We start from the raw sequence: 9,742 nt of genomic DNA on the forward strand, positions 1-9,742 counted from the left end.
AGCTGACTGACTGATTAGCTAATTGGATGACTATCCTAACTGGCTGAGAGTCAAGTGAACAATATTTCTGTCTTGTTCCAGTCTAGATCAAGTCCTGACTTCCTGGGTCTGTCTCGCTGCGCTGCTTGCTATAACCAGAGAGGCCGTGTTGAGGCCAACCATGATTCCAGCACCAGTAGTGAAAACTCTGGACCAGAGTTTGACTGGGACTCTGATGATCCAGACTCCAGTTCTGATTCCGGCTCAGTATCATCAGCAGGAGCTGGAGAGGATTGGACATCTGGATCTGGAACTGCCACCGGAGTCATTTCTCAGTGCGAAGATGGAATGGGGTCAGAGGAGCAACCACGGAGCCACAGTGTGACACAGCAGGGAAGCTCAGAGGAGATGAAAGAGAATATGGCGAGACAAGAGAACCCAGAGAGGATCGAGCCAAGGCGAAGAGCCCCACTTCTTAAGTCACTTTCCTGGCCCTCTTCCCTCTCCTCTTTCCTACCCCAACCCTTGCGTGCCACATCAACGCTCCAGCTACAGGTGTTGTCTAGCCAACACAAAGATATCACATTCTATAACGTGCCCTTTTCTGTCTGCAGACATCTGACAAAAAAAGAGGAAGATAAGGAGGTGGGCGAAAGGAATGGAACCAGGCAAGAGAGGGAAGACAGCCACACACAACAGCATCAATATCAAGAACAACAGCAACATCTTTCAGTGAACCAGCAACAGCACTGTCAACAATACAGACAGCAGTTTCCCCTTTTTCCACACCATGTTGCAAATCAGTTTTTCCCACTGCCGCCTCCACCAACACCCATGTTTCCTGTATTATATACATTCATGCCACCAACATACCTGCACACATCAAACCACCTAAGTGCAGGCATGCATGCACCACACATACATTTACACACCCGCATACCACCCCCATTCTGTTGTTGTTACAATAAGCACAGATTCTTACGGCACACACACTGGACTGGTTAGACACACACACACACTCTCACACACACACACACACACACACACACACACACACACACACACACACACACACACACACACATGCGCACGCACGCACGCACGCACGCACGCACGCACGCACGCACGCACGCACGCACACACACACACACACACACACACACACACACACAGGAATGCTCCAGAACATTTTTCACCGTGATTGCTCCTGCTTCAATTGATTTATTTTATTGGTTGTTATGCATTTAAGTTTCTTTGTAATTTATCCTGATTTATAATGTTGTGTTGATGTATTGTTTTGACTGTATTTGTGAATTGTAACCTCGGCTACATTGAAAAAATACAGTTGAGGGCTTTCCAAGTATAAATAAAGGTGATGATGACACGCACACGCGCGCACACACACACACACACACACACACACACACACACACACACACACACACACACACACACACACACACACACACACACACACACACACACACACACACACACACACACACACACACACACACACACTCTTGTCGTCATGTGGAGCATTATTAATTCAACAAAATGAATTGACATAAAAGCCACTAAGACTGCATGCTTTCAATACAAAGTACTGTTATTTCTTCATTTCATTTGCATGTTTGGTGACAGCATTTGCATTTGCTTGGGAATACTAGACTTTGAACTATAGTTTCCTAACTATTATGTAACGAGGGATGTATGTGTTTTATGAGCATAGCCTACGCATGCTTTACCTGCTGCCATCCTGATGGATTTGTACATTTTTTGTCCACTTGATGACTCTGGTCAAACCACTCTTCCAAATGTCCCTTTCACAATTTATTGTGAGCAACTTACAATGTTTAATTGTATGGGAGCCTGTTAGACGTGGCCATGTTTTTCACAGATCATCACATCTGGCTCATTTACTGTAGGGATGTTTCACTATATTGTGTCTGAAACCAATTAAATCACCTTTCATCAAAGTCTTGTTTGTAGGTTGATGGATTTGTGGCCTGTCCTGTCTAGACAAACAGCATTTTACTGACAGCTGTGACACTTGTGACCTCTATGTGAGAAGTTATGCTAACATATAGGCGTTTCTGTGTCTGTGTCCCTCTCTTAAACTCACTGGCTGCATGTCTATCCACACCTGTTGGTTATAACTCAAGCCTGTAACTGAGTGGTGTCCAAGTCAGTTCTAATAATATCTCAGCTGTACCCTCATTTCATTGCTGGATTTGTGAGTGTAATGATGGGTCACTTGGCCACTGTCATACATTTGCATTCAGCACGTGCTGGCTTGGTTTAAACTATATTCTCTCCTTTTAACCCCCCCCCCCCCCCCCTTTTGGCGGGGGGTTCGCCAAATTATTTTGGGGCTGAATGGCTGGAAATGGAAATTAAGAGTTTATATAGTACACACAGTGCATGCATAAACTTCCTTAATGATTATATCTGGTTTCAGTATTTATTTATGATGTATTTTCTCTATTATTATTATTATTTTTGTAAACATCTGTTTATTATGATTTTTGGCATACAAGCATTTAAATAATGTTTAACCAGTAAGTTACAGATTGGACAAAAAATAGCAAAAACATACAAACAAAACAAAACTAAATTGATAGGTCTCAAATTCATGACCTATCACATGATAGGCAGCAAGGAACAAGGAAATGGACTGTATACAAGGACATGAATAAAGGAAATGGCATGCAAAACAAAGTGGGCAGTTTCAGGGTCATTTCCTGCCCTGGTCATTTTAATAGAAATATTAGACAAACGTGTTTTTTATGTCCACCTGCTTCCTTGTTAAAGCTTAATTTATACTCATATAGCAGTGTTGTGTGCCAAAGATAGCAGAACTACTATCTCACAACAGAAGAGGGGTTATCTGAGGACTCATGTGGACCAGTCAGTCAGCTATCTACTGTCAACAAATGGAAAAGGAGAGCGCTGTCAAAGTCACCCGGCTGACTCAATATCTCTTCCTAGAAAGACTTGAGTTGTAGTGGCATTATGCAATACATAATTCCTCACTGGATCAGCGTCGTTCTCAGCAGGGATGTAGAATAACCCAACATTTTAAGTTACATGAGTTCACATAAATACAATTTTGATACCTGAAGATTTGTGTAAGAAAACATTAAATTGTAAAAAGAATAAATAGGTGGAATGGCCGTTATACCAACAGATGAACTATCACAGAATTACTTATTATTATTATTAGATAAAACTATGAAATGACTAAATACACATCAGACCAGTGAATCAGACTTTACACTCGGCTGAGCTGTATCCATTCATGTAGAGCCAGCTTAACCTGTTATGGTCTACTAATTTATTATGTATCTCAGATTTCAAAAAGTTTCTTCATGTATGACCTCATACACACCCATACATTTATGTTTGTGACAGTATCACATGACGGTGGTGGTCATGTGATATCACACCAAGGTGTGATGTTATCACAGTCAGTGAGGAACAATAGCCCTAATCTAGCCTCAGATGACCTTCCACCACAGCATTTGAAAGAAGTCTGAACAGATCTGTATTCTATATCTTGGGAATAGAGAGAAAGCAGAAGACAAATTTTGATCTAATATTATTAACTGATATAGCAGCCATAAATATGAAGAACAATTATACACCCACTAAAATCCTCAGTGTTAATTATTAAAGGTAAATGCACAGGACAAATTTCCTTTATCTGCAAATGTAGTGACAAATACCCCTACAACCATAAGGGGACAAAATTATTATTATTATAACTCAGAATGTACAAAAGTAAGCAAATGGCCCCATAACTTTACGGGTCTATCTATTTGGCTACATTTGTAAACTCTCAGAGTGAAATGAAGTGAACACTGAGGACTGTACATTATTAGTTGTGTTGTGGCAGTGATGTATGTATCTCATAGAAAGGACAAATGACCATTTTTACATTTCATTTGTGTTCTTTATTCATCTTTCATTCATCCAGACCATAACGACAGAACATAGCTACCATGTTGTCATCATCATTGAGTGCAAATTTCTGCTTGTTTGACAGCAAGCAGTCCCGACAAAAATACTTTACAACCTCAATCTTTTTTTCCCTTTTTTTTTTTTTTACAGTAAAATGTGTTACAATCAGTCCTCTTTCAGGCCTGTGAAACCAGGTAAATACATCTTCCTTCACTGGATGGTACCATAGATCAGTTTGCTTTTGCAGTGTTAACAGCCACACTGGTGCCATAGCCATTGCAGTGATTCTATTTCAGCTTGACATTTACAATGTTGGGCTACTCAGTACAGCAGTGTTATTGCTGGCATTAGTAGTGTTTATAACACTACTGTTGGCCCTTTGGAGAGGGCAGCAACATGTCACCCTTAGAACATCTTTATATCATATTTTTAAAGTGACAAATGATTAGATTCTCGATACACACAGCAGTCGTCAGATTCTGTACCATGTTCTGTTCAAGGTCCACAAATGTTGCCAGCGACAGCTTAACATCAGTTAACCATAAACAAATTCAAGATAACCAAACCTGTATCGCAGTTATTTTACATTTATTACATTAGGACTGAGTTAATGTATACATTTTTAAATAAAGTTGTTCGTGATTGGCTCTGCAAGCAAACATGTATTAGATTGCATGTTGTCATGGAAACATAATGAGCGACAGGTCAAGAAACCTATCATAGTCGGCATACAGTAAATGTGATGAAATGTTTTCTTATGAAGTCAAGTTACAGAAGATATAACTAGTGTACCGTAATTTATGTTTTGTCACTTGTACAATGAATCACTTTCACTGAAAGAGGAAGTATTAGATTATGTATCAAGTAATATTTTATACAAGTGAGTAAACATAAACTATAGTTCATCAAATGCTATAAACACATTAAAATTCAAATAAATATTTTCTAGAATTCGTTTTTCTTCTTATGATGATGCTGATTTGAGGTATGCAACCAAGTCGGTACGTTCTCCTTTCTTTTTGATGCCAGCAAAGATCATCTTGGTTCCAGGAATGTACTTCTTTGGGTTCTCCAGGTACTCATTCAATGTGCCTTCGTTCCACACAATTCCTGGCAAACCAACAAGGAGGGAAATGTAAAAATGTAAAGGCGAATTAAAATGTAGGCTACTGTGTATGCTTTGTCGCACAACCCAGCTGAGTTCTTGCAGATCTGGGGAAAGAGTCGGAAGATGCAGCACAGCCTGAGCCTTTAGATCAGGTGGGTGTGTGTGGAAGTGGTTGATTACTACAACAGCTGTCAGACTCTGTCCTCTATCTATTGCCTGTTTGTATCAGACCTGAAGAAGACCCGTTTGGGTTGAAACATTGTCATTGCCAATGCAATAAAGTTTATAAAGGGGAAATTCCCTTTCTTCTCCATTGTAATTTTTTAACACTGACATTTTTTTTTATCAGCCACTCCAACTAGAAAGTATGGTTGAACCATACTTTCTGGTTCATTCATGAATAACATCATTTTATAGGGGCAGCGGTGGCCTACGGGTTAGAGGAACACCCTTGTTGCCGAAATGTTGCCGGTTCGATTCCCCGGACGGGCAGGAAAAGTCTGGGTGGGGAAGTGATTGTCATCACTCACCCAACACTGCTGAAGTGCCCTTGAGCAAGGCACTGAACCCCCAACTGCTCCCCCTGGAGCTGCTTAGTGGCCAACAGTATAAGACTGTGGTTGTGCTGGTCAGTACTGGTCAGCTCCCAGGTTTTTCTGTGTGTGTGTGTGTTTCTATGTGCAGGGCGTTGCTGAAAATGAGCACTTGTGCTCAGCTACTACCCTGGGTAAATAAAGGATAAAAAAATAAATAATAATAAAAATCTCTATTAAAGACATTTCTTTCCCCCAACCAAAGACTGACCTTTACTCTTGTTGGCATCTGTGTATGAGTAGCCCTCTGCCTGCCCAGTCTTGCGCCCAAAGAGACCCCAAAGGTTGGGGCCAACCTTGTGCTTTCCTCCGTCCTCAATAGTGTGGCACTGAGCACACTTCTGGACAAAAGCTTTCTTTCCTTTTGCAACGTCTCCCATACTCAGCTGTAGAGCACATCAGAAAGAAAGAGGTTATAGGAGCACACACATTGATACAATTTACAGTATAGTGTTACAAAGCACTTTGTTTTTTATATAATAATAATGATGATAATATAATAATAATACAACAAAGAAATATATATTAATTATAATAATTATTATTATTATGATTAAAGTTATTAAAGTGTGATGTGTGCTGGTGCAGGTAGCTCAGCACAGTGCTCTCCAGGCCTTAATGACATGGTGGTGGTGATGAGAAAGCTTTACACTTTGTCACGGGTAGCCTACAATTTAAGATTATTTCCAAAAAAGCCTCTCTTTCTAAAAGAGTTTTGGCATGAAAATGAATCATAATGTCTATTATTAGGCTACTAAGTGTGGCAATATTACAGTATACATAGGTTAGCAGCATACAGAACTATATTTGGGCGCCATTTTATGAAGGTCATTTAAGGTAACGATCACTGCCGAAAAACAGAGGACCTTTCCTCCAAATCCTCACGACGCCGGCCGGCCCGCACCATATTGCTTGTGAAGGTCGTTTGAGGTAACCAAGAACTCCACACAGTTCACACAATTAACACACGTAGCCAACACTAACTATTTAACAACACCTCAGTCAGTCGCACATGTATTCAATAAACTATGTATGTAGGCTATGCAGCAGCAGGCAGCAGCATGTGACTGACTTGTCCCTTCCATGGCTTTATGGCATGTGATATATGACAAATGAGACTCCGCCTCGTGTCTACACAGTCTACGTCTACGACGAAGTGGGTATACGTCATGCTATACGCTGAAGGCATTTCAGGTCAGGTCAACCGTCACCGTTCAGATTCCTCCCTCCGACAGTGACCGACACCCGAGAAAACAACCGGGAGCTGCAGCACAGTCCGCCCTGCTGCGGGCTGCAACGACAAGTAACGCAACTATAGCCTCCCGGCCCCCCTATAGCATGAATTAACGGTAATTTAGCCGCTAACACTACCGTATACATCAATGTCAAACAGCCCAACAGCAGAGAGAGAGAGAGAGGCTCAGAGGCAGCCTGCGTGGTTCACATTACAGAGGATGGAAAGCTGCCACATACTACTCTGTCAAACAGCCAGCAAGCCAGTTACAAAAACTAGGCCTATATGCTGTTGCTGTATCATGTAATCTGATGTAATAATGATGCTCAACGTTACGGTTAATGTCATCCATCCTTATAACGTCTACGGTATGTGACTGTCTATACCGAAAGAAAGTGACGTAGGCCTATTACCGATTGCAATGGTGATTAACAGCCAGGCTATAAACCGTATAGCAACAGTATACAATTTCAACACATGGAGATGTTATGGTAACAGTCATGGATCTGCTGCAGTATCAGATCATGTACCATGCACGTTTCCATAAGCAGTGCATTCAGCAGGAACTGTTTAAACAGTGTTTTATCGAGGATCAGACTATGATTGTCCACCAAGGACACATGAGAAGGAAACTAGTTGTTTTAGGGCTAGGTGACACTGACAGGTGATAATGGGGCACCGTTATACATGAATCATCCACGTTCATATCTAGGGGTGGATTAGCATAGCTACTTTCAAACCATAAATAAATAAAAGTCAAATGTATCAACCACAAGGCACATAACATGTTTAGGCAAAGGAAACAAGCTTGGTATTTCTCCAAAGGACCAGTTAAAATAGCTTGCTACAATATAGCTCATTCAGTCAGCAAGCATGATGCATCCCCAAGAGTAGACCCAACCAACCTTGTTACAGTCTTGTCTCTTGATGTTTGTCTTTTAAGAATTTGACATGTGAATCGCTTTCAATCCCACAGGTAATCTTGCAGAGGTAAAGCTACAGTGATAGTAACACAATCTTACCTCTTGGTGAGAAGTATTTGTACAGTGATAATAAGTGTGTAGGTATCCTGACTGTGCTGCTGCTCCGTTATAGCGGACGTAAAGAAGGTCACTCACTGTACTTAGAGAGGCCCCGGCTTTTAGCGTCATCAACCAATCACGTGCCGCGTGTCGTCTATTTCCTCCACATCCCTGCGTGGTCCACCCGCGGCCTGGTTCCATTATCGTACACACAACCTTTCCTCACCACCCTGTTCATGTTTTCCAGGAGTACATTTGGGGATAAAGATAAAGTATGTGAGTGCAGGAACAAAAACAGAATATTAAAACATCATTAGACATTTATTTTTGCCGTTGGCCTCTCAGAATTGAGGAAGCAACAAGAGAAGGATCCCGCGAAGGGAACGAGCATAGGTTCCGAACACGCCGCGGCATTCCTCAGCTTCTATTGTAGAAAAGCACCTGCTGCTATCTGGCCATGTAAGGAGATTTATAGCCACGTCAGTTTTACTTTAGGACACATCGAAGTCTCCATTATAATTTAATGTCAATATTTTACTTTGATACATAAAAATGAAAAAGTTAATTGTTTTAAAAGGTGGGGGGTAAATAGTGGATGTATAGGCCTATAGTTCAGTGGCCAACCTGGTAGGTCTAGCGGTTTGCGGACTGACAGGGGACCCTGTCATGCGCAGCACGCGCACACACACACACACACACACACACACACACACACACACACACACACACACACACACACACACACACACACACACACACACACACACACACACACACACTTAAAATACCAGCCTGAGGTTGAGAAGTGACCTCGCCCTTCATGCACACATCCGCCTGGGTGACCGCAGACTCCTGTGTGAGCCCTGGCACTTTAGAATGGGAGGAGGTCAGGTCAACATATCCGCCTGGGTGACAGCAGACATGCTATAGGCGAGTGCTGGTGCTTTGGAATGGGGTGTAAGATCTTAATTTTCGGGCCTGTTGAGAACTGTAGTTTTCGCCGGCTGCCGGGCTGCACTACTTTGGGGCAGGCCCGTCTAGAGTTTGAATGGACAGGTATATAACATATGAAATGTCAGAACAGGTCAGCCCCATTTATGGAGATCTAAGGGTTTGAGGTCAGATGTAGAGTTGCTGGCCAATATTGATGACATCAGTGATCTCCATATATGGGCTTAATATTGATGACATCAGGGATCTCCATCCCTGATGATGTCACGTGATGTCACGTGCTCCATCCCTGATGTCACGTGACGTCACGTGCCCGACCAACACAAACTGACGGGAAATGCGCGATTCCGTTTACTGCGACCTTCGGTCGCAATAAACGTCTAAGATTCTTACCACTCACCTTTGGTCCAGGCCGGCGACCTTAAGGTCCTGGGTCTATAATAATAATAATAATAATATATACGATTTATATAGCGCTTTTCTGGGTACCCAAAGTCGCTTTACAGAAAGAAGTTCAGACATATTTATTAGAAAACTATTAAAACTATTTAAAAAGGTTTAAAAGGTTAAAAACTAGAAATCAAAATCAAAATAGGGACAAACAAGAAGGGGGTGTGTGTGTGTGTGTGTGTGGGGGGGGGGGGGGTATGTAGGGAAAGCCAGTTTGAAAAGGTGGGTCTGATCCATATAGGTCTGATCCCGGGAACCTCCAACTCAGAGTAGTACAGCTTGGGTATGGGTTACTTATGCATTAAGTAGGCTACAGTATTTGGAGCTGATACAGTAGGTAGGTGTTGCGCTCCACCTCATGCATCTCCCAGCAGTCTAGCACATTGAAAAGGGGATAGACACCCTCATTCTCAGCTGAACTTAAACCTATTAACACTGCAGT

The 9,742-nt window shown here is 41.9% G+C and overlaps 2 protein-coding genes across 3 annotated transcripts in view; one reads left to right on the forward strand and one right to left on the reverse strand.

Annotated features, from left to right (window-relative positions):
- LOC310866117 (uncharacterized protein) overlaps positions 1-9,742 on the forward strand; it is a 266,238-nt gene that overhangs the window by 55,998 nt on the left and 200,498 nt on the right. The window lies entirely within an intron of this gene.
- On the reverse strand, positions 3,913-8,030 carry LOC310865581 (cytochrome c). 2 transcript variants are annotated; one of them, XM_083774751.1, is made up of 3 exons: positions 7,900-8,030; positions 5,855-6,029; positions 3,913-5,052 (listed from the first exon to the last, which is right to left on the reverse strand). In XM_083774751.1, the coding sequence occupies exons 1-3, from the start codon at positions 8,026-8,028 to the stop codon at positions 4,907-4,909; spliced, it is 450 nt and encodes a 149-aa protein (XP_083630877.1). In that variant the 5' UTR covers positions 8,029-8,030; the 3' UTR covers positions 3,913-4,906. The 2 variants fall into 2 exon arrangements, with proteins under 2 accessions (XP_083630877.1, XP_083630878.1); XM_083774752.1 differs by having other exon boundaries at positions 7,783-7,923.

Source organism: Protomyctophum parallelum, assembly GCF_964188405.1.
Source record: "Protomyctophum parallelum genome assembly, chromosome: 10".
In the NCBI taxonomy this organism is placed as follows: Eukaryota; Metazoa; Chordata; class Actinopteri; order Myctophiformes; family Myctophidae; genus Protomyctophum; species Protomyctophum parallelum.

What these genes read in the sequence shown, in the direction of transcription:
- LOC310865581 (XM_083774751.1), bottom strand. Translation starts at nt 8,028, where the DNA reads ATGACGCTAAAAGCCGGGGCCTCTCTAAGTACAGTGAGTGACCTTCTT. An exon ending in CAAATACTTCTCACCAAGAG is followed by an intron (nt 6,030 to 7,899) that starts GTAAGATTGTGT and finishes TGTGCTCTACAG; the next exon opens with CTGAGTATGGGAGACGTTGC. An exon ending in AGATGCCAACAAGAGTAAAG is followed by an intron (nt 5,053 to 5,854) that starts GTCAGTCTTTGG and finishes TTGGTTTGCCAG; the next exon opens with GAATTGTGTGGAACGAAGGC.